Genomic DNA, 23647 nt, shown 5'->3' with positions numbered 1-23647 from the left:
CACCTGTGTGGGCGGCTGAATAACTTTGTCAACCAGGAACTTGCAAAGCTGCAGGAAGAATTCATAGTTTGTCTTCAATAGATTATTTTTCCAGAAAACATTTTCTTCATGAATGCTGTGATTCAGTCACTCAGCTGAAGCATGTGGGCGTTCTTTCCTTGCAGACCTGTATTCAGTTCGTTCAGTTTCCCAAATATGTCAGTGACATAGGCAAGAAAGCACATCTTCCTTTGGTCACCTAGAAAATCAATGAATTTACTGTTTGTGCAGTCCATCTTCAAAAAATCATCCTGGTGTTTTTCCTTTGAAGAGCCAATGAGCTTCAGGGTGGAACAACACGTAATGATTGGACACTGTGTCTTCACGCAGTTTTGCAAACAGACCCACGTGTAGAAGCTAAGACCTGATGTAGTTCACAATAGACAAGACCGGCTGCAAAACTTCACCTAGCTCTGGACTCAGAGCTTTAAAAGCCAACTGTTCTTCTTGAGTCATGCAGTGAGCTTACACAGCGGACGGAGCAGCTTTCTTTACCAAGGCACGTACACCTGCTTTGTGGCCTGCCATAGATGGAGGGAGCTCCATCTGTACAAAAGCCTACCATGCCATCACACAGGTTATTTTTGTATTGCATGTAGCTGTGTAGCACATCCAACATTCTTTGTGTTATCTCATGTCCGAGAGGAGGGAAACAGAACAGAATGTCTCGGAGAATTGCATTTGTGTATTTCACAAAGCCAAGAGATGTGCATCACAATCCTCAGTGCTCACATCAACCTGAAGAGCAAAAGCATAAGGGTTTGGCAGATGCTCCACCAGTGTGTTTTCCTGGTGTGCCGTTATTGCCTTAATCCTTTGCTTCACTGTATTGTTGGACAGTGATATGGCTTTGTTTGTTTGCCTTAGGTTTCCCATACATTATCTTCACCATATCGATTGCAGCTGGCAAAATTAAAGTCTCTCCAATTGTGTGAGGCTACTTGGCTTACACAGTGCAGTCACTCACCTGAAATGATGCCTTTTGACTGTGGTCAGAGGCGGATATGGGTCTCTTGAAATGCACTTGTTGATGCAAAAGTTTTTCTTTCTGGCATTGGAAAAATGACCTTGGTTTCCCTGTGTGTTCCTTGTGAAGGGTTATGAGGCATCCTGCTTTCACTAGATAACATGTGTGACATAGCAGGCATTTTGGCTTTTCTTTGTTCTTGACGAAAACACTGGTGAAGCCATACTCCAAGACAGCCTCATCAGATTTGCAGGCACGTTTCTTGCACTCTTGTTTTCTGTTTAGAACTCCATCACTAGACTCTCTGCTGGAGGTTGAAGCAGATACTCTGCGTAAAAATGAGTCCATTGTGCCACACATCAGAAAGAGGAATTCACTTGTAAGCAACCAAGGCCTGGACTTAAGAAGACCCTGTGTGGTGATAGTAGGGCACCGCAGAAACAATGACTTACAATGATTCTTTAAGGCGTGCCAGCAGGGTATTCAGAGTGGCATGAAAGAAGACATGGGCTCTGCCTTAAGGAGCTTTCAAGTCACTGCAGATTCTCATCTCAGAAAAGGCTAGCACAGGCTACCAGCTCAAGCAGAGAGGTTGCTATCCACAGATAAAGATCTTCTGGATTCAAGTCTCTCAACTAGGTGCTTGTGCAGCTGGATGATGCAAATGATAAAATAACATCTGCACAGCCAACATGTCCTGACCTGCTCCACAAATGGCAGGCCAGGAGGCTGACATTTTATAAAATGGTGGCCTCTGCACAGCGTAACCTTGTGCACACCCCTAGATCAAAATGGTGGCTTTCTGGCACAGCACTTGTGGAGAAGTTTTGGGCAAGTTCGGGGGCAGACCCCATCACCTTGCAGGTCCTATCTGCTAATGGTGCGACCCCATTTGGGATCATGACCCATAGTTTGGGAACCGCTGCTCTACTTGCTGGCCCAAGTAAGTTTTTAAGAGCCTGTTATTTACTGACAGTGAATGGAGTTTAGCTCACGGGGTAGAGGGTCTGTAGTTTTGCTTTTGAAGGTCCTGAGTCCTTTCTCTATGAAGACTGTCTTTATATATGTAGCCATAATTTGTTACATCTGTACATGTTTTCTGTGGGAAACCAATAAGTGAGGAAAGGAATTTAGTGAGAACTTCCATTGAAAGCTAAGTGTCACCTCAGTGTCCTTAAAAAGATCTTGTCTCCTCAAACAAAGCTTGCCAGCAAACTGCAAAAGGACAAACTCCTGGGAAACTGCCAAAATTTGAGCCAGGGAATAACACAACTCTGCATATTCTATATATGATGAAAAATTCTGCTGATAATAGGTACGTAATAATTTGTTTCTTGAAGCAACTTTATTATGGTCTATCTTCTGTGGGAAAAATTATCCCAGATTTATGGAGCAGCAGCTCTGCAGTGCTTTTGATAACTGTAGCTGAGGTTCCTTCAGTGGAAATCAATGTCTGAAAGGCTGTCAGTATGAAACATGGTGGTCAGAGTGGTTTTAAATACAGCTATCATTTCTGTGCTAGTGAGAAGTGGAGCGACAGGAAAGTCAATGAGCTCTGTAGCACTCACTGTCGTAAACTCAGAGAGAACATCTCAGAAGGATGCAAATAAAGTCTGGAGTCAGGTGTAGCTTCCATGTACTCTAGAACCTCTATTTCATGAACTGATTTGAAGAGCTTATAAAATTGAAAATCTCAAAATAACAGTAGATATGGCACATAAATTAATGTATTAATCGGTCATTAATGGTTTACATAATGAATGGTAACAAATGTATAGTGTGTCTGACTTTTATTTGTTTGGGAGTACTGCATCTCTTTTCTTGTCCCCAAATTTCTCAGTCCTTTCAAACCTTTACAGGTGCTTGTATGTTGACTGAAGGATTGAAGTTACATTTGGCAGCAGAATGACAACTTCAGCAGCAAAAGAATTCCGCTGTATTGTGTTCAAGTCATCCTATAGTTCAGTGTCATGTGTCCATTATTGAAACTTTTGCTTCTCAGTACATCAGCTGGACATACTTGTTAACTCTGTTGAACAACATGTTTTAAAACATCAGTATAAAAAAGAAACTCTGGCAAAACATTTGAGTCATTAAAGCAGTTGTAATTTGTGTGATTACATGTTATCAACTAGCTTTTATGTATTTTGTTCAGAAATAATGTTAAGGAAAATAAACTCACCGCAGAGATATTACAATTCTAAATTTTTAGAGTGTGAAAATAACTTTTTACTTTGCTCCAAAACCAAGCATATGGACAAAAGGATGAGCAAAACTCTGTTACTAGTTTTGACAATAAACTTATTACTTCTTTAGTTTAATAATTCTTATTGCATACAACAAGGAATTCGCTGTCTGACTTGCACAGAAAGGAACAGCTATGGTCCATTTGGAAAACAGTCACTATATTATGCAAAATGTGTGTGATGTATATTGCTTCCTCTGCTCTCCAGTATGTTTTTTGTAAACCGATTTAGTTAAACTGGTGGAAAGCCCTATGAGCACGCATTCAAAATTGATTTGAACCTGTCCTATGTCAATTTAGCTTAAGCTGATAAGTAATCATTTTAGGATAAAGTGAACCCCACATAGGGGTTTAATTCAATCAGGTTTGAAACCCATTTTAGTTAAACCAGTGCAACTTTGTGTAGACAAGGCCTAACAGCAGAAAATGATTCCAAAGGGGCTGTTCCTCCAGCCAAGGCTGCCAGAGGGCATAATGTTCTCCCATCCTGCTCTCCACTTCCTTGTCCCTCCCCAGCCCTGGAACATCCTTTTTCTCGGGTGGGGGTCCATGTGGAGCGGCTGGCTTGCTAGGCCAATCCTCAGCTCCTGCCTTAAAGTAACTGTTAAGGCCCACTGTGCCCCACAAGAGGGACTGAGGATCTGGCCCTGTCTGATGTGTCTATCTGTGTGCGTATATAGGTATATGGGTGTATATAGAGAGTGAGAATGCTTGGGTGTAGTGCTCATTAATTTTGTAGTTTACACATTTTGGGGGATAATTTGCAATTTCCATGAAACTCTCTGGGACAAATTTAGCAGTGGCGTGAATCATGGTATTATGCGTGTGTTGTAAGGTAGTCAGGAAATGGATGTTAAAAGTAAAAGAGTATACTTGGCACGAGTTAGCTTTCAGTGGGTGTACAAATGAATGTAGGTCATATACCAATCCTGTAAAGGGAGTCTGCTTTGTCATACAATGATGCCCAACCAGTCCAATTTATACTGCTTTACTACTTACACCCATTTTCTAGCTAAATTACAGTCAACATGTAACCATTTAAGTCACTGTTCAGTCTGTCCTCTTGTAGCATATCTTCCGTACTTTTTGATAAATCCTAGGCATGCCACCTCTTTCCAGTTGGGTCATGCTTGGTGCCAGTATAAGTGAACTGAAGAGCTCCATTCATTTAGCAAGAAGATGTTATGATCGAACTGTGTGGTTTTTTTCATGAGTAATAGTTTAATGCTCATTATGTGATCAGAATAAAACTTGGTACATTTTGTGATAATCTATAGAAGTATTCTGTCTGCTTGTGTTGTAGGCTTGATTATCTCTGCCACAGTAAGAAGTTAAGGGATGTCATTCACAGAGGTCTGTTGCCCTCTGCAGAAATGATCACAGTCTTGAGTCATGAGTTTGGGATTCCCCTAACTAAGGAGGATTTGTTTATTCCAAGACCTCTCCTGCCTTCATTCTTCCCATTTGCTTTGCAAAAATCCAGAGAAGTTACCATAAAACCAGGAGCAATGCATTCTTTACTGGATAACCGCAATGAAAAATACATTCAGTGGAAAAAGGAAATGGAAGATAAAATGCATTACAAAGACCACATCCAGGTGAATTGTGTGGGATGTAGAAGTATATCGTGCTTGAAGCAATACTAATAGTCACTATAGTGCATCACCTTAATTCCCCCTACCCCCTCCAGAACTAATGTCTTTTAGAGTTGGAAACATTTAATAAAACCATCCATGGACAAGATCAGCAGTGTATTATCTACTGCAGAAGCTGTATTGCAGAATTGACTGCTCATCGGGGGGGTGGGGGGGGGGAGCATAGTGGTTACAGATGAAGACAGCATACAAGAAAGCAAAGAGGGAGGTGGGTTAACTATTTAATAGCGTTCTTATTCTGGCTTGGGCTGGTTCCTTCTCTTTCTTGCCTTTTTCTCTCCTCCGCACTCCGCCCTTTCATGTTGTCGCTTGTTCTTGCCTCAGCCTCTAATCCAGGCTTCAGGTGCGTTAGGACAGGGAAACCTACCATGCACAAACTATGTAAAATTGCACTACCTCCTCTTGCCCTCAGTGGAGGAAGAGATGTAGGTGCTTTGTGCAAACCAACTGTTTTTAGCTGGCAGTTTAAATGATACTCATTACCACCTGAGAATAGCTGAAAGGCACAGACAGTGAAGCACTGAGCCCCATGCAAGTGGTTAGGGAAGGGATGTAGAACTTCTGGCTCTTGTTGCCATGGTGGGAAGCAGCCCCTCTCCATATATTGCCTGAGAAGAAAGCAGGCCGAGCCTAATGCCATGTCTACACTACAAAATTATGTCGACCTAAGTTATGTCGGCATACAGCTGCTGCAGTTATAAAATCACTTGTGTGTGTGTGTGCGCACTCTTGGCTCCTTATGTCAGCGGTGCGTGTCCTCACCAGGAGCATTTGTACTGATTTGTACTGTCAGTGAGGGGCATTGTGAGATGGCTCCTGAAAGCCAGGAACAGTCAATGGAAGCAGTGCCGTGCCTACACTGACACTGTGTCGACCTAATTACATCGACCGTGACTCTGCACCACTCGGGGAGGTGGTGTTATTAAATCAGTGTAGAGAGGCACTTGGTTGGCAGGAGCCAAATTTAAGTGAAGACACTTCCACAGCTAGGTCGATGCAAGGCAGCTTATGTCGACCTAACCTTGTAATATAGACCAGGCCCAAGAGTGTTCCCAACCATCTTGGATGTCATCCAGAGAAGCTTTCCTGGCAGCTCTGAGAGTCTGAGGTCATGTTATTAAGAACACATTATTTATCTGAGGACTAATAAGCATCCTTCGTTTGTGATGAGTTCTTTTGAATGTGTATTTCCTGTGTGTATTTTAATACAAAAAAGGTTTTCCTTGGCATGTGTGTAAAGTTCCATTCCTGTTTCCCAATACCCTGCTTTGTGAGTACTCATGCTGTCGATGTGAGAATAAGTTGGACACTTTAGTGTTATTTACACTGAGTCTGTTGTTGATAAAGGGACAGTTGTGTGAGGCCAGGAGGGAAGCAGTCTCATGTAAGCATCCTGGTTACATGCTGCTGTAACATCACCGGGTTTGTCTACACTGCAGGGGAGAGCATCCTCCCCAGCCTGGCTAGACAGAATTGTGCTAAAAATAACAGAGTGGATGTTGCAGGACTGGTGGGGGTTTGGGCCTAGCTACCTGTGCTCAGAACCCTTCGACCCTGGGTCGAGCTAACGTAAATCTGTCTAGCCGGGCTGCGAGGCACAGTTCTAGCTGCAGAGTGGACATACCCATAGAAGATCAGTACTTAGCCCTGAGTACTATGTACAAATGAAAGTCTGTGAAAAATATGCAACTTTCCCTGTAGAAGTACATAACCAGTTCCCATTCTGTAGTTTTTGGGTCCGCAGTGGAGAAGTCTGACAGAAAGGTCTGCTACAGAAAAACAGGAACATTCCTTCTTATTTGTAGGCTAATGTCGACTTTCAACCTTTCTGACAAAACAAACATTTTTAGCCAAATGCTTATAACATGTTAGGATTTCTCTCTACGTCAACACAGGATGGTAAGAAATGTAAACACAATCTATGTTCATTTGTGTTAGCACCTGAGGGGCACGTTATTTCCTCAAAGGCCACAGTATGGCCATCTCAAATAAATGAAAAGAGCATGAGGGTATATTTATACCATGCCAGCAAGGCTGTTTGCAAAGGGACATGAGGTAGGAACTTCCCGCTTGTGGTGTTAACATAGAAGATTTGTAGAAATAAAATAATGCGTTGATGGATTTTATTTCCCTTGGCATCACATACACAGCGCCAGGCAAATGCCACCCCAGCAGCACCATTGCTTAGACCCACGTGTATGAGGTCTTGTGCTGTGGGCACCCACCTCTGAGGAACTGCTGGGACCCTGCAGAGTGCCGTCTGCACAAGCAGACTGAGAGACTAGCACCCTAGGCTCTAGTCATCAGAAAAGATGATGACTCAAGCTCTATTAAGGTCCCCTCTTTTGGGGTGATGGCCAATGAGGGAAGCCCTGTTGGTATATCTGGAAGCACAGTTATTTTATCATGAGGGTTAAACTTCGTCACACTAAACTGCTGTGTAACTTTTCTGTTCAGACTAACATTGATGCCGTGTACCTACTCAGTAGGAAGGTGAAAAAGCCGAAGTTCAGAGCCATCAGAAGTTCTCCTGCTGGCAACAAGTCGGTGTACAACTACAGTTCTCAGAACCTGAATTCTGCAGAATGGGCAAAGATGCAACTTCGTAAGGAGCTGGCAAAGGTGAGACTGAGATACACTATGTGTATAGTGGAATGTTTCATTGTGTGTGACTGGGTAGACTTGGCTTACCAAGTCCAATCCTGAGACAGAGATGGGGCTTCAAATAGATGTACATTAGTGCCCTTCATATTAAAACAGTGGTTCCTAAACTTTTTACTAAGGCGACCCACCAACTGCATTTTGTCTTTTTTTGGGGACTCACTGTTATGTAGTCCCTCTCTCTCACTCAGACACCATTTAAAGTGGCGTGGGGTGGCCCTTTATCCCCATTTCCAGCCCAGCTCCCTCTTGCTCTCTGTCCCCCAGTCCTGTCCCCTTATGCGGACAGAGAATTCCAGTAGGGCTTCTGCTACACCACTGTGAGAGTGGAAGACTACAATGAAACAAAGCAAAAAACAGCCCTCCAGTCCATCTCTGTCCTGGGAGATAACTAGCCTCCCGAAGATCCTTTTATGGCTAGGGGGGCCTCACTGAAACAGACACCAAACACCACAGATTCTCGTCCTGGTAAGGGAGCCAAACAATCCCAGTCTTCCCCTGCATCAAGGTGAGGCGATGCCCCCTTCTGCAGAATCAGCTGGTCCCTTTCTCTTTGCAGTTGGTCCGCATTCGCTACCAGGCTGACAACTGTTCACTTGCTGGCTCTGGCCACTTTCTCTGTGCTGCTTCTGTCTGCACCCCACTCACCATGCTGCTCCCTTCTGCCCTGGCCCAACCGAAATGAGAGCACAGAGTGGAGTGTTTCCAGGGCATGTATGAGGTGGGGAGTCATCGGAGGCAGTGATAGGCAGCCCACCTAGACCCTTCCCATGACCCACTGTTGGGTTGGGACCCAGACTATGTTCAAAGGTGGGATGGGAGCATAGAATTATATTAAATTCTTGGAGAGAGACACTCCATCAATATTACTAATTTTTGTAAAATGTTTGTCTCCCACCAATTAATTCCACTGAAATCAATGAAGTTCCACAGGTTTATAACTGAGAAGGGAACCTGAGCTACTATAAATGTATTCCTGCATTTTATATGCATTGTAAAGTAGTTTGAAAAGATGTTTCACTTAACTCTATATCCTTTAACATGGTGTGTAATGTAATCAAATATTTGTGTAGGTGTGAATAATATATATAAAGTCCTATTTAACACCTTGTTCACCACCACTTAACTCCTTGGCACTTGCTGAATATATCCATACAGCAGAATTTATGCTAGTATTGTCCTGATTATACAGCAGTCATTAACATTCACTGTCATAGGCAAAACAGAATTCCTGGGAGATGTTTTATTAAAGTGGACATCCTGGTTCAGTAGGAAGTAAAGTATTGTAACAACATTTTATATGTGTATGGCGCTTTTCATATGGAGACGCTTTACAAATTACATAGATACTGCAGCAACCTCTGAGGTGGGAGGGGGGGCCACAGGACACTGCACAGCTGTGGGATGAGGTGAAACTTTACACTGGGGCATTGGATCAAAAGTACTTCAAGCTAAATAAATACATTGTGTTTAATGAATTTTTTTTATCATCCACAAAGGACTAAGGTCTTATGTGTAAATCCACAGAGTTGTCTGTGTGAACTTATTTTTTCATGGATTTGTTAGGCTAGAAGTGACCATTGTGTTTGTCTAATCTGACCTTCTACATAACACAGGCCAGAGGACCTCACCCAATAATTTCTGTGTCAAGTCCATAATTTCTGTATGAGCTGTAGTGTATCTGTGAGAAAGAGATCAGGTCTTGACTTAAAGACTTCAAATTAGTGCCTTAATTTGGGATGTAGGACTGAGTCAGATCCGTCTCTAGGAAGGCACCTCCACTTTATGGATTTTAGGAGGTCCTCTCTTGCCAGATGCGAGCTGCTTGGATCATTCTGCAGTGCTCTTTGTCTCTTCGGAACTTTGCACAGCTTGGGTGGGATTTAAAAAACGTTCAGTGTTGATTTAATTCTGCTCCCATTGAAGTCAGTGGGAGTTTTACTGTTGACTTGGGGCAGAGTTAAAGCCAATGCTGAGAGCCTTTGAAAATTCCCACCCTCCAGCAGCTTTGAAAGTCCCACAAGAGATCATGTGCACCATGCAAAGCTCTCAAAGCACACATATCAGTAGGTGATGTTTGGGAAGCTGAAGTTCCTCTTGTGTGAACTTCCTGAGCTCCATAAAAATCAAACATACATACTTTGGGTTTCTAATAGGTGCACAAACTGCTTTTAATAACTCCAAAAATAATACCCTTTAAACCAGGGGTGGGCAAACTTTTTGGCCTGAGGGCCACATCGGGTTTCCGAAATTGTACGGCGGGCCGGTTAGGGGAGGCTGTGCCGCCCCAAACAGCCAGACGTGGCCCGGCCCCTGCCCCCTATCCAACCCCCCCGGCTTCTCGCCCCCTGAGGCACCCCCCGGGACTCCTGCCCCATCCAACCCCTCCCCATTCCCTGTTGGCCCCCCCAGGACCTCTGCCCCATCCACCACCCCCCTTGCCCCTGACTGTCCCCCAATCCAACCCCTCCTCTTATTCCTGACTGCCCCCCGGGACCCCTGCCCCATCCAACCATCCCTTCTCCCTGATCACCCCCCGGAACCCCTGCCCCTGACTGCCCCCCGCTGCCCCATCCAACCCCTCCTCTCATTCCTAACTGCCCCCCCGGGACTGCTGCCCCCATTCAACCCCCCTGTTCCCCGCCCTCTGAGTGCCCCGACCCCTATCCATACCCCCGCCCTCTGACCACCACCCCAAACTCCCCTGCCCTCTATCCAACCCCCCCCGCTCCCTGGCCCCTGACCGCGCTGCCTGGAGCACCAGTGGCTGGCCGTGCTACAGCCGCACCGCCCAGAGCACCAGGACAGGCAGCCGCGCCGCCCGGCTGGAGCCAGCCACGCCACCGCGCAGCACAGAGCACTGGGTCAGGCCGACGCTCTGCAGCCTCGCTGCCCGGCAAGAGCTCGTCGCCCCACCGCCCAGAGCATGGCGCCAGCGGTGCAGTGAGCTGAGGCTTCAGGGGAGGGGGAACAGCGGGGGAGAGGCCGGGGTCTAGCCTCCTGGACCAGGAGCTCGGGCCGGGCAGGAGGGTCCCGCAGGCCAGGTATGGCCTGCGAGCTGTAGTTTGCCCACCTCTGCTTTAAACCCTTCAAGATTACCAAAGGCAGCAGGCCTCATCATGACCAACAAATTAAGAGCCTGATCCAGCTTCCACTGAAGTCAGTGGAAAGACTCTTGCTGACTTCAGTGGGTGTTGGATCATCCCTTAAATAAATGTGCATTAAAGTCTTCCAAATTTCAAGCCTCTTTTGCTCCAGTCTTTCCAGAAAAATTCTATCTTGACATGAAATCTTGCCTATGGAATTACAGGGTGGATTGATGGTGTTTTGTAACAGTTTGTTGGGGTGTGTCAAAAGTGGGTTTACAATGGAAATCTAACTTTAATCTTAACTATAGAGAGACCAACTTCTCTAGTATGATATCAGACAAATCCTCAAGTGGTGTAAACCAGAGTAGCCATATTGAAACCAATTGAGCTATGCCAGTTTACACCAGCTGAGGAGCTGGAGATATGTGTCAATAAATATAAGGAACTAATATCGCAAATCTTTCTAATGATTCCACAGTTTTTACTTGCATTATCTTTAAGTCCACAGCTAGGAGAGGAAGCAAAATAAGATGACATTCGGAAGTATTTTGCGAAGTACTTAATCAGGTTTCTTCATGTTGTCTGACTTGATTAATCTCTGGTTATTTTCAGATGTATGTAGAACGGACACAGTAGATGCTGATGTTACTTTATACTTTCCAGGTCTGTGGTGATCTCCAGTAGAGGAGAACTCATGTTAACATAAAACATTTGTCATTCTAGAAACCAGAGAGGAGATTCGCTTATTGCCACGAATACCTGTCAGCCATGTTTGATCCTGTGGATTTGGACACTGTCCGGAAAGAATCTATTGCAAAATCCAAGAATATGTGGGTATCACCAAGTGGATTTGTATATCCTGGATTTAAGAGCTGCATCGAATCCAATCTGCACCCTCGGATGCCTGATGAGGCACGTCTGAAGGAGTTAACTGAGGTAATCTAGAAACTTAAAGTAGTAAACCCCAGAAAGTTGTTTTCTCGTATCCAAACTGATAGTAACAAGGACAGGAGGCTCAGAAAAAGGAAGATTTGTCTTACAGGTTTTGCCCGTTTCCCTTCCCTGCCATTTATTCCTCTTTTTTCCCCCTTTCTCTCCATTCATGCCTGCTCTTTCCTAGTCTGCTGATCTCTCCCCCTCTTTCCATTTTCTTTGCTGTTCTTTACAGTTTCACTTTCCCCTTTCCTTAGCATTTTACTGGCCTGTCAACTAGACCAGTTCACTCATCCCTGGTCTGAACAGTTACCCAGCCTGCAGCACTGTATATATGAAAAGTGAGAATGCAGTCAAATAAAATGCACATGCATTGTTTGGGTTTGGTGGGATGGAAAAAAAGGAATAGACGGGGATTTTCATGGAGAGTCATTGGGTCCTAACAAATTATTTGAACATACCAAGTGTGGAACAAAGTTAATGCCCATTTTAAGTTTTCCTCTGCATTACAATGCTTCTGAACCATGTGTTCTGCTGATCTGCACTGTTGGAGAATGTGCCTTCTCATGGAGGCGCAAAGAAGCACCACTGATTAGAGTCAACAGCAGCCATCCAGTACAATGCAGCTGTCAGCGCCTCTTACTGAAGAGATTACATAAACAGCAAGGCAGCTGACCAGCGTGGGACAAAAACCGTCAAGCTGAAAGAAGGTGGATTGCAGACTCCTAAGTCAGAAGCAGCAGCTGATGGGTGCAAGAACTAGTGAACTGAAAGAGAGGGGAGAAGAGCACAATGCTTGATGTGGGAGCAAGAGTCGCCTGGGACATTGTATTGCTCTTACTGCTGGGATGAAGAGGAGAAGGCAGCTGACCAGCCCAGCATAAGTGACACTAACTCCAGCATGACAGTGCCAACAGAAAGAAAAGGGGAAGCCGGTTCGCCATACTCAAAAGCAGCCTCTTAGGGCACAACACCTCTCAGCATTGAGGCATGATGATGGATAGTGACTTGCTGAATTTATTATTCATGTCTCCTGAAAAGTCGAGTGAAGATGTAAAGCCAGCAGAATCTACTCTGAGAGAGCCTGGTTTCGGTATGGTGCTACTTCCACCACTTATTGTGGATTCATCCCTTTGTTTTATTTCTTCTTAAAAGATGAATTTAACGAGGGCATCTTGGAATGTCGTCTTCGGGGAAGCTAAACCGTCTGGCTTCTTAAAAGATTTAATTCTGGTTCCTGCATTCACTCAAGCGTCATCTTGTTCGAGAGCACAGGTGAAACTGTATGGATAGGAATTTTCTCCACTTGCAGTTTAGAAAAGAGCTGTCTGTCTTGGAGGAATACAACTCGCATTTCAGCCAGGGGAATTTAAAAAAAGACAGTGTCTGGATTTTTTTACAATTGGACTCAGTCTTGGATCTGAGTGAGCCACCCCTGAGGATGTTACAGTTTCAAGAGAGCTGGGATAATGAATACTTCCCCCAGACATTCTTCCTCTCACCTGCTTCCTCAGCACAGCAGAGCTCTTAGGGCAAGATTTTGAATAGTGTTCTGCACTTAAAATTGGAGGCAGATTTTCAAAAGAGTTCAGCTCTCATTAAGACGTTAACTGAAAAGAAGTGGCCAGGTTTTCAAAAGTGCTCAGCAGCTTCCATTGGGACCTGTCCTTTTTCCACCAGCATCTGATGTAAATTAGATGTCTACATTTTCTGGATCAACTGGGATCTCTCTTTTCCCCCATGTGCTGTGGTGAGTATTGTCCAGCAAGCCAAGTACTTCGGCACCAGAGCAGCCTCATGCTGCTTGTCCTTGAGCTGTCTCTAGGACTTTCCTTCACTTTTATTTAGACCCGAGGAACTCTTTGAAATGCTGCTTAATGATGTCTGATATACCGTCAAGCCCGATACAACATAGCTTTGCTTCAATCAGACAACAGTATAGTTGTGTTGAGATTTCATTGGTAAATAATCTCCCTTGTACCATATGTAACTGTGAGTCCTTTTATGTTCTCATTGGTCAGTGCTTTGTTTTGCTACAGTATTGCTCAGTCCATATAGTAGTTTCCCTCTTCAAAGTGCTTTACAGATGTTACTTATGTTAATTAAGAATGCACAGTGTCACTGCACTTCAGCTGGAGGCAACGAGAGCTGATCCACCTTTAAAGACTTTTATCTTGATACTAAAAATATTTACATTCATAGTAAGCTCAAATTTCCTGCAAAATTGTGTTTTCCCCAGAAATCAGCTTTTTTTTTAATCAAAGGAAAAAGAAATCCAGTCTCTCGCCCACTCCCATCCACTGACAGCTCTGGGTAGAGCTGCATGCATTAAGCTAACAGCCAGCAAATTTGATTTTTCTCCACACGTAGTGGGGGAGGTGGAATAGTTGCTGCTACACTGAGCCTTTCTGTGCCAGGTTTCAGCCCAAAACAACAGAATTTTGTCACTGAAATGCTGACACTGTGGAATACCTCCAGGCTTTTAGAAAATCCACTCATCTGTCAAACATCAGAGAAGTGTCTCTTCAGAAACAAGGTGAGCTGAGTCTACGGCACTCTGCTTGAGGGGAAGAAACCAACCCATCCTCCACATGCTTGAGCCTTCCCTTCATGAGCGTTTCACCTGTGGAAATGCCAACTTTTGGGTCACGTCCCTTTGTTCAGCAATGCAATCCCAGTCCTCTCGCCACACCATGAGGGAGCACTATGAGGTGCCTTATTCAGGGTACACTGCCTCCTGAGCAATTAAAATTGCTTTCCCAGCTAGTGTAAATCCCTCTCCCTTTCCCTGCCTGGAGCGCCATTGCTGTCCTTGGGAGGTAAAGTGTTAGATTTGGGTGGTGGGGGGGTGTCTTTTATCATGTCAGAGTTCCCATTTCTTTTCTAGAAGGGAACACTTTACCCTCTAAACATCCCTGTGACTGGCCAGGCAAGGATTCGGAATGCCACTGTAGCATGTGCTGCTGCAAACCAGAAGAGTGATGCAGAGTGCCCTGCCCCTGTTAAGAGGCCAGAGGTCTTCCCTCTAGCAAGTCCAAAGCAAAGGTGTAGTGCTTTTCAGTCATGGGGAGGAAGTGAAAGACCTTTCCCCATCTTGGTTGCCCTCTGACTAGAACTCCATCTTGACTGTCGCTCCCACACTCTGTCCCTGTCTTCTGAAAGCATGTCACTTTGAAGAGTGCCCTGGAGCCACTATTTCACTCTGCGCTCCCAGCCTAACTCTTATACCTTTCAGCGGGTGGTCAGTGGTCCTTCCTGTGGTGAGAGGGGCGAGATGAACCTGCCAATTTCTGGACTTGGGTCTATACATTCCTAGTCCCATTTTTACACGAGAGAGAGGCAAAATTTGCTGTAAATCATGGACCGAGTTTCTGTCAGATTATGGTGGCCCTCTGCTCAGATTGCTAGATCCCACCCCTCTGCTAGGTTATCACATCGGAATAAGGTGACAAGCTCATTCTCTTAATGTTACAGACAGGGGGATGACACAAATTTGCAATTAGACAATTCCCTGCGAGCTGTATATAAAACATTACTCTGTGCATGGGTGGGTGTTAGGGAACTGCTGTTGGCACTGTGTTCCATTACACACTAGAATTTCAGTAACTCACCTATAAAATACATTTTTCCTCCATGAATCAAAAATAGTAACTTGAAAGGCAACCCAGAGAGAGACAACAGTGTCTCCTTTGTATTTACATGTGGTACTTTACAAACTATTACCTGAGTAATGTGACCTAATCCTTGTCCTTCCTGGAAAGATTTCCTAAGTATTTTTGTGACTGCTTGCGGTGGCCAGCAATATGACTGCATAAAGAGATGCAACTTTCATTTAGAAATGGCAGGAGAACATTCTGTTTGCTAACATTTTGGAGCCAGTGCTGAGTCGCGACAGATGGCGTTGGGACCAGCGTCGCATAGATTTTGATCTTTACAAGAAGCCACCTGTTTACCTCCCAGAATCAGCTTCTGCTACTCATCGGGCAGGTAACTGGTCCATCTTCAATATCTAACCACCCCATTTTTCTCAACTTGCGTTCTAACATACACTTAGGAGGATTGTTTTCAGTGGCTCTAGTCCTGAAATGCTGCCTCGTTCTGTAGAAGTGCATGTGTAACGAACTTCCAGTGTGGTGTGGCCTGACTAATAAGTTGGCAGTCTGCAGTAAAATTGTGGGGCAACTTCGGCAAAGGTCTTTGGGCATAATGAGACCAGTCCAGTTCTGCTGCCAATGCAGGGGGTGAGGGTGCTGCAATCCTGCTCAGGGTACTGCAATCACTGTGCCAGTGGGCCTGTGAGCTGCAGTGGCTCTTTGCACCCAGCACACACGGAGTTTGAGGGAGAAACACAGGCAGGGCTTGTGCATTCACGATTGTGCAGGTCCACTAGCACTGTGCTGAAGCAGCAGCAGACTGTATCTGCGACCCGGTCCATATCCTGGGGAGGGAGGATTATTTTTGTTGCAGCTCCCCAGTTGAGCGCTTGGTTACTTGGCTAAGGAGCTGGCCTAGCAGAGCAGTGAGGCAATCATTAGACCAAGGTTTTGCTTTAGGCTAATAGGTATCAGAGCGTAGCTGCTACGCTCCTTTCATTTTGTGGAGCACTGTTACTGCCTCCCAGTTCTTGGCCTTAGTCCCTGAACTTGAGGGTCTGCCTTTGGACAAAGCTGATACAACAGAGTGGGGGGGGGGGGCTTATTCCTCTATAAAACTGGCGCTACTGGGTGGCTGACCTTTTATTTTTAGTGAACGGTGACAATCGTTTTTGTTACTCAGGCAAAGGTCAGGCAGCCAGCTGCCTCTCAGACCAGAACTAATGTCAGACGGAGAAGCCGGAGGAGGTGCCCATAGAGATCCAGTTCAGTCTTTTGTCTCCAACACCAGGCTACAACATGCCTCACTCCACACACTGCTTCCTCCACAAGCTAACTGGCAACAAAGAGGATTGGAGACCTAAATTTGTAACTTCTTGGCCAAATTCAATACGTGGTAGTCTATTCTCCCCCAGGTGTGTCATGAACTCCACTGCCACAAATACACACTGAGCAGGAAGTTTTCTTAACGTTTGATTTTGATAAACATGGAATTACACTTGGATGTTTGGTTCTGTATTTTCCACTTAGAAACAATTAAGACTGACTAGAACTTGCAGAGGTGCCAATGAGCCTGACTACGGTCAGTTCTATTGCTCTGTTTTTGCTACTGCACTACATGTATGACTAGCAATATGCCTGTTATTCAAGGCCTGGGCCTATAGAGTGCTTCTCGTTGTGTGATAGGTTCAGAATATAAACAAGTAGGACCAAACTCATTTTCATTTGTTCTGCATGAATTTGCACCCAGATCTTTGTTGATGTGTGTGTTAGCCATTACTCTGCTGCCCGGTATGGTTTGGTACAGATGAAACCTTGTGAGGAAGGTTGTTCAGCTGTAATTGCATGCCCTTCTCTTGAATATCAGTCCAATCTTGCTTAAACACTTGTTTCCTGTCATTATTTTTCTTTTCAGTGGACACTTGGCTGCATGAAGACTCTGGTCAGCTTCAGAAAACTATATTTGATGACACCAAGCTGAAAGTTTACAGGTGCTCCACAGCAGCTGAGCTAACCACACGTGGCCCAAAAGCCAGTGCCCAGCTAGACAAACTAAAGGGACTTCTGAAAGATGAACCAGAGAAATTCTCACTTAAGAGACCAGACATGATCCTGCAGGTAATGTGCATTTCTCTGGGATCCTAAGGGTTGGGGTTCCCATAGGAACAGCACCTATGAGTGCCATGCTGATAGACAGTCTGCAGCATTTTAAAACAATTTCTATATTTAGCTGATCAAGATATTTTGTTGACATAGATTATCATTTAAAGAGTCATTGCTATCTTTGAGGCATATGGCCCCGCTTAGCTCAGCCTTACCAAACTCTCAGAATAATTTACCAGCCAGGAAAACGTTGTTAAACTTAGTTCCTCTAGGGGAGAAGGTGAATATGATTTTGGCCAGCTGGCTTAAAAGCACTAAGATAAATGGTAATATTCTCCACTGAAAGCTACGCAGGGCCCAAACCACTTCTATGGACTAAACACCAACTCTCCCACCATACACTCTCCTGAAAACCATTATGCAGTATGGGCTTTCTTAGTACTGTAGTGCGAGGTGACACTGAAGAAACCACACAGACACCCCCCAGCCCTGTAAGATTCAGTGGTTTGCATTAGTTGATGTGAAAAGCTACAGGGGTTGCCTGCACCAAACTAGTCTCTTGTTGGATGATTCAGACGGTTAGTGACTGCATATAAATAACTGACCCAAACAATGAGAAAACTTTAAAACTCAAAGTGGAGATTCCTTTCAGTTACAAATACTTTGGAGAGGGAAAAAAAAACACCTCAGGAACTGTCGATTGTTTATTACAAAGCAAAGTTAAAGCAAACATCCGCCACCTCCCTTTTTGTTTTGGATGAACGCACAGCAGCATGCCCTCAGACCCTCTCTCCTTTCCCCAGTTCACACTCTCAGAGTTTGGGTTGAAGTTAAGTGTGCTGTAAAATGCTTGTCTTTCCCTTTCCAAAGCAAATGCAGTAATAACGATAAAAAAAAAGTCACTCTTTTCTGCCCGTTCGTCTTTTTTTAAGGGAAGAGCTTGAACTTAGTTTCTCTACCTGCATATTTTTCCCTAGACCAGTGGTTCTCAAACTTTTGTACTGGTGACCCCTTCCACACAGCAAGCCTCTGAGTGCAAACCCCCTCCCCCCCCGTTATAAATTAAAAATACTTTTAAATATATTTGACACCATTATAAATGCAAAGTGGGGCAGAAGCTGACAGCTCATGAGCCCCTGTGTAATAACCTCATGACCCCCTGAGGCGTCCCAACCCCCAATGTGAGAACCCCTTACCTGAACTCAATCACTCCCCTCCCCTACTGAGTCCCTAATTCAACTTGCAGTTTCCACCACTTTCTTTTTGATTATGGTGCCTTAGCCAGGCGAGTTGTATATTTTTTTAAAAGCTTGCATTGCAGCAGCTGAGAGGCCACTTCCTAAGTAAGTGCCCAGGACTCTTCCCTTCTCTGTACTGTAAGCAGTGTCATCATCCTCATTGTCTTGCGCGGTAGGATTCCTGCCTCCTTGAAGTGTTTTCGCATCATCTTTTGAGGTCTGGGTGCTGCCGCTAGAATACTAGAGCTCAGATGCTCACTGCCTCATCCAATATAGTCACTGATACAGAGGAGGTAACTGATACAATATGCACCCTAATTTTCAGGCATTCCTTCCGTTCTCTAAAGTGTGTCAGTGTACTGAGCTACTTTACAGCTTCTCTGTGTGATAGTTAATGGGGCATGAATTTTTTCTGCCCAGGAAACAAAAGGTTACATGGGTTTAGAGAGTAAAGAGTAGTGACAAACCCTTGTAAATAAGACCGTTGTAGGTTTGGTCTTGAATACTGATGACGCATGAGACTTTGCTGCAGTAAAATGAAAATACAACTGAGACTCGTGACACCCAAATGCTCAGGAACTGCGCTTTCCCGCTCTTGCAGCCAGCTTGGTCGTACGACAAAATACTTTAGGACTGGGCTTGTGCACCGTGAGGCCAGACTCCTTCTCTCACTTTTTTTTAAAACTCTTGAACTTAAGCCGTTATAGCAGTGTTAGCCAGAAACCAGCACATAAAGGTCTCTTTGCACAGAGTGCTCATCTTATCAGTATGGAATGACTAACAAACAGCCAGCTTTTCCCCCATACACATCAGTAGTTGCTGACAGCTTATTTCAAACTGTGTTTGTATGCCTTGACTCTTCTAGATACGTGGGAAACAGTCGAGGAGAAAATAGATGTTTCCTTTACTTTTACTGAGGTCATCCTTTGAAAAAACCTGCTTTTCGGGGTTCAAATATTGGCCCCAGGATTTTGCCCTGTTGAGCAAAAATAAAATTAAAAAAAAAAGTTAGAGCAGGACTTAGTTTACTAACACGTGCCCACGTTGTTAAATGTTTGTTTATTCAATAAGCAAAAGAAGTACTGCACAGGCTGAAACCTGTTTCTGCTTAATTTTGTTGTACTGTCCTAGCCTATCCCAGCACTGTCAGTGTTGCAGCATCTACCTGGCACTGGCAGTCACCCAGACCTGACGAGAAAGAGGAGCACCACCAATGGATTTGTTCCAGGTCTTGAAGACCAGCACAGCTTGAAGTGGAATGGGAATATAGTTCCCTGCCATGACATGGAACACAGAAAGTTTGAAAAGCTGAAAGGAGCCGACTTCAAGTAAGCCACTTAGTTTGGAGAAGCAGCTGACCTGCAGCTTAGTCCGGATGCACAGAATGGCATAGTAATTGAGGGTACAGCACAGTAATGTTTACAATGCACAAGAACCCAAATTCATTTAGGAAGGAAATGAAAAATGCAAGGAGTAACTTGGGTAAATAGAATGTAATTACCCCAGAGTTGGGAAGGATACTAGGGTAATGCTCCTGCTCTTGCATAAGCTTTTAATGACTTAAAGTGATCAAGATTATGTTAATTCTCATGCTGAGGAGCATATTGGTCCGACACTATCATAGGGGCTTCATTTCAGTACTAACGCTGAAGGAAGCTTGTGCCTACTCTATTGCGTACAGTATAGACAATTCCAAGGAAAACCTTTGTGCTCAAGGAAGTATACTATCATGACCATGCACTCATTTATATAGGTGTGGCTATGTAATACCTGTCAGTATATGTGTATGCACACACACTGATATTCGTATACCGACGACAGGTATCACATTGAAAACACACCCCCATCTTTCAGTGGACAAATATATGCACTCACTTGTGTAGGTGTGGCTATGACCACTGGCAGAAACAGAAACTTATCCGTTCCATTAAACAACTCTTGATTTGGAAAACAGAGGAATTTTTAAGTATGCTTGGTTAACACTGCTTAAGTCACTTAGTGTAGCATATAGAGAAACTTCACTGCTTGCAAGGGAGTTATTTGAGATTTACAGATGTAACACAGGGCACAAATTCAGCTCAAGTGAGTCAACTAACTTTCTAGTTAATTTTAAAACAGTCAGTTACTGATGACTATTCAGCCCTTTAATAATACTTATCCAATACACATCAAGGAGTGCTTCACCCATGTAACTTTGCTTGTAAAAAAGAACCATCTCAATTTATGAATCAGCACCTGTAGGGCACAATGCTGCCATAATTCTGCAGTGCTAGTTTTCTGCATACTACTACTAAAAGTGATGAATTAATAGTAGCTGAAAAGGTGTTTGGTACTGAGTAAGCAAAGGGAAGGAGGACATCCTAACAGATGTTAAAACAGCTTTTCTAGTATTACAGGATCCTTCCATGAGTACAATCATCTGACTGGAAAATTAAGGGCATTTATTATGCTTTCAGTTGGCAGAAATGTAGGTACAACCAAGTATTCATTAGCTCCTAACAAACTTGTTCTGTGAGGACCCATAAAACCTGTGGAGGGGAAAGACTTCATGGTTAGTGTAGTGAAGGGCTTAAAATTAGTGGTTTTAACAACTGATTTACTGTATTGTACAAGTCCCTATGGCATATAATAGCATAGAAATATGCACATTTACAGAAAATTAAATCCTTTGTCACAGATAGTCCAGTGTTTGTAAAGACAGATATGTAATTAGCATGTTGATTTTTCATTCCAGGTTACTTTGTTATGAACATTCCTTTCTTTACAAGAGAAAGAGACCAGTGAAGAAAGGGGAGGATACAACCCTTCTGCTACAGCAAGACTCCACTCAAGAGTCAGGTAATTTGATAGCAACTAAAATACAAAGTGCTAGAGGGGATGGATTGGAGGCATGCCGAAAGTAGAGCTGTAAATTCTAGCTTCAGGAGACATACAAGCCTTAGCTGTGATTGCGCTAATCTGCTACAAATATAGTACCGCATGAGGGGCTAGCTGGCCTGTGTATGTAGCCAGAATTTATATCTCCAACTCCAAGTATAGACAGCCTGTGTAATGGTTTCAGTGCATATCAGCCTTTCAGATATTAATGACCCCCTAGGGAGGATTGATTTACTAAAACTCCAGGAGGGCAAGGAGGTGCTGACCATTGTAGAACTTTTCCTCCCCCCCCCCCTCCCCCAATGCTGCAGAAAGTTACCTCTCCCTAGATTCCCAAGCAATTTCCCTTTATCCACAGCTAGAATGATCATAGGCAGAGAGGAAGCTAAATTAGAAGTGTCTGAACCCCATACAGCAAGGGTTGCCTGTTTCTCTAAGTTTTGAGTACAAGTCACTTACCATTTGTTTTTACAAAAGACACCATTAAAGCACCAACGTAGGTTCAGGAGAATGCTCACTTGACTGATGGGCATCCTTATGTTCCCAGCAGGAGCAGACAGACAAGCCCATAGTTCTCACTGTGAGAGTTAATTTTTATACACCATCATTTGAACATTTCACCATTAGCAAAAAGTTTGTTCATCCACTTACAGATATCAGTACCACACACAAGCTTTTCAAACTTGTAGCTGGCAAAAAAAAAAAAGTTCATTCTTAAATTTGTCAACTCTAATTTGTATGACAGTGGCTGGAAAGTGACATTTTCATTCCTGTAATACTTTCTGAAGCCAAGGATGAGAAAACAGGTGGCAGTCAAAAGTATTGGGCCAGTGATGAAAGGCTTGGCTGTATTCTTCTTCCCAATAACTGTTCAGGTTGTAAAAAGTTTTCTTCATTGGCCATCTCATGTAAATACCCATAGCTGAACGAGCATCACTTTAGCCTACTCTTAAAAAGGTTCTGACTAGTGGTTTCTTTTTAGTCTCTCCCCCACCGTGGTGTGAGAAGATGTTTTATTTTACAAGATTACAATTACATTCAGCAGCTGGTGAAAAATATTTGTACAAAAACTAAAGTTTCCGATAGGTTAATCGGCTCCCTGTTCAGTATGATCAGAATGTCCTCTCTAGTGGATGAGGACAGATATAGGCTCTCTTTTCCAGCACCTGCTGTGCAGCTTTTTTAATACTGTCATCCAGGTTTTCAGCAGCATCTGGGGTAGGGGGAGAAGCAAAGAAAAACATTAGTTAAATTCAGGACACTAGTATGCATTTATTTGCAGAAAGTCTGAAGAGTCCAGACATCTATTGGGCCAGCACAGGAGGAAGACAAAGAAACAGCAACTATATTACAGGACCTATATTACTAATTGGTTCAATAGCAGCGTCTGTGGCCTTTTTCCTTCCTAACGATGCTATGCATATTACAGAAATCAGCAGATTCCAAGAGAGGAAGTTGGGCCAGGCCTTGAAGGCGGCACTCATTAGTTTTCTCTTAAGAATTCTGTGTATGAGGAGCTCTTGATATTTGTATTACCAATAACCATGAGAGAGGGAGTTAGACACTTCTGTATAAACAGTGTTGTCCCTCTGCCAAATGGTGGGCGTTGGGGTACATTAGGGCAACTTGTTTCAAGGAACACCAGTTTTAGAGGGAATTGCCTGTATGTGGTTTATGACAACCTTTGGGCTTTCAGAATCCTCAGCCAAACCATCAATGCCCTGTTCCCGTGGAGCAACGCCTTCCCCCCCTAAAAAAAAAAACTGCATCACAAAATCAAAGCAGCATTTCTTTGTTTGTTAGTTTCAGAAGTTCTTCACAGGCCAGTACTATTCAGTGCCATCTGGTGACACCCACCCTAATCCCAAGTGAAGCCGCTTATGTGCATTCAACATACTCAGAAGCCAGGTTAGGTCCTTGCATATAGTTTGTTCTAATCACATTAAGTTTATCCTTCCCACTACTAGAGCACTTACATTTTTCTAACTCCGCCATGGCATAATTATTCTTAAAATATGCCTCTGTGCAGAAAATATTTGTAAGCAGCACCTGATAAAAGAAATCCAACAAAAGAAAGGTATTAAGCAAATCATACAATATTGTAATACAAACAAGTTTCTCCAAGAAAATAATTACTACTAACTCATGCTAAATGTCTTTAAAAGCTAATGGGTTTGAGATCAGGTGTGTGAGAGTGTAATTCTTTTTAGTCTTATGGTATAGAGCCTGATTTTCTATTGATACAAG

General features: G+C 43.8%; 2 protein-coding genes across 7 annotated transcripts in view; one reads left to right on the top strand and one right to left on the bottom strand.

The window, feature by feature from the left end:
• Window positions 1–23647, top strand: part of CFAP92 (cilia and flagella associated protein 92 (putative)) — an 80984-nt gene that overhangs the window by 56949 nt on the left and 388 nt on the right. For all 5 annotated transcript variants that reach the window (XM_075130549.1, XM_075130550.1, XM_048859580.2 and 2 more), the window contains 7 exons: window positions 4555–4849; window positions 7364–7528; window positions 11380–11592; window positions 15426–15576; window positions 17098–17300; window positions 19655–19851; window positions 21258–21361. In XM_075130549.1, the coding sequence (XP_074986650.1) occupies window positions 4555–4849; window positions 7364–7528; window positions 11380–11592; window positions 15426–15576; window positions 17098–17300; window positions 19655–19851; window positions 21258–21361 (1328 nt within the window). The remainder of the gene's footprint in view (window positions 1–4554; window positions 4850–7363; window positions 7529–11379; window positions 11593–15425; window positions 15577–17097; window positions 17301–19654; window positions 19852–21257; window positions 21362–23647) is intronic.
• ACAD9 (acyl-CoA dehydrogenase family member 9) overlaps window positions 22372–23647 on the bottom strand; it is a 62759-nt gene continuing 61483 nt past the window's right edge. For both annotated transcript variants that reach the window (XM_048859587.2, XM_048859586.2), the window contains 2 exons: window positions 23377–23449; window positions 22372–22613 (listed from right to left, as the gene is read on the bottom strand). In XM_048859587.2, coding sequence (XP_048715544.2) covers window positions 22513–22613; window positions 23377–23449 — 174 coding nt within the window. In that variant the 3' untranslated portion in view covers window positions 22372–22512. The remainder of the gene's footprint in view (window positions 22614–23376; window positions 23450–23647) is intronic.

This window comes from Caretta caretta, chromosome 7 (assembly GCF_965140235.1).
Source record: "Caretta caretta isolate rCarCar2 chromosome 7, rCarCar1.hap1, whole genome shotgun sequence".
In the NCBI taxonomy this organism is placed as follows: Eukaryota; Metazoa; Chordata; order Testudines; family Cheloniidae; genus Caretta; species Caretta caretta.
The sequence above is the reverse complement of the archived record's forward strand: the minus strand, read 5'-3'. Positions and strand labels throughout refer to the sequence as shown.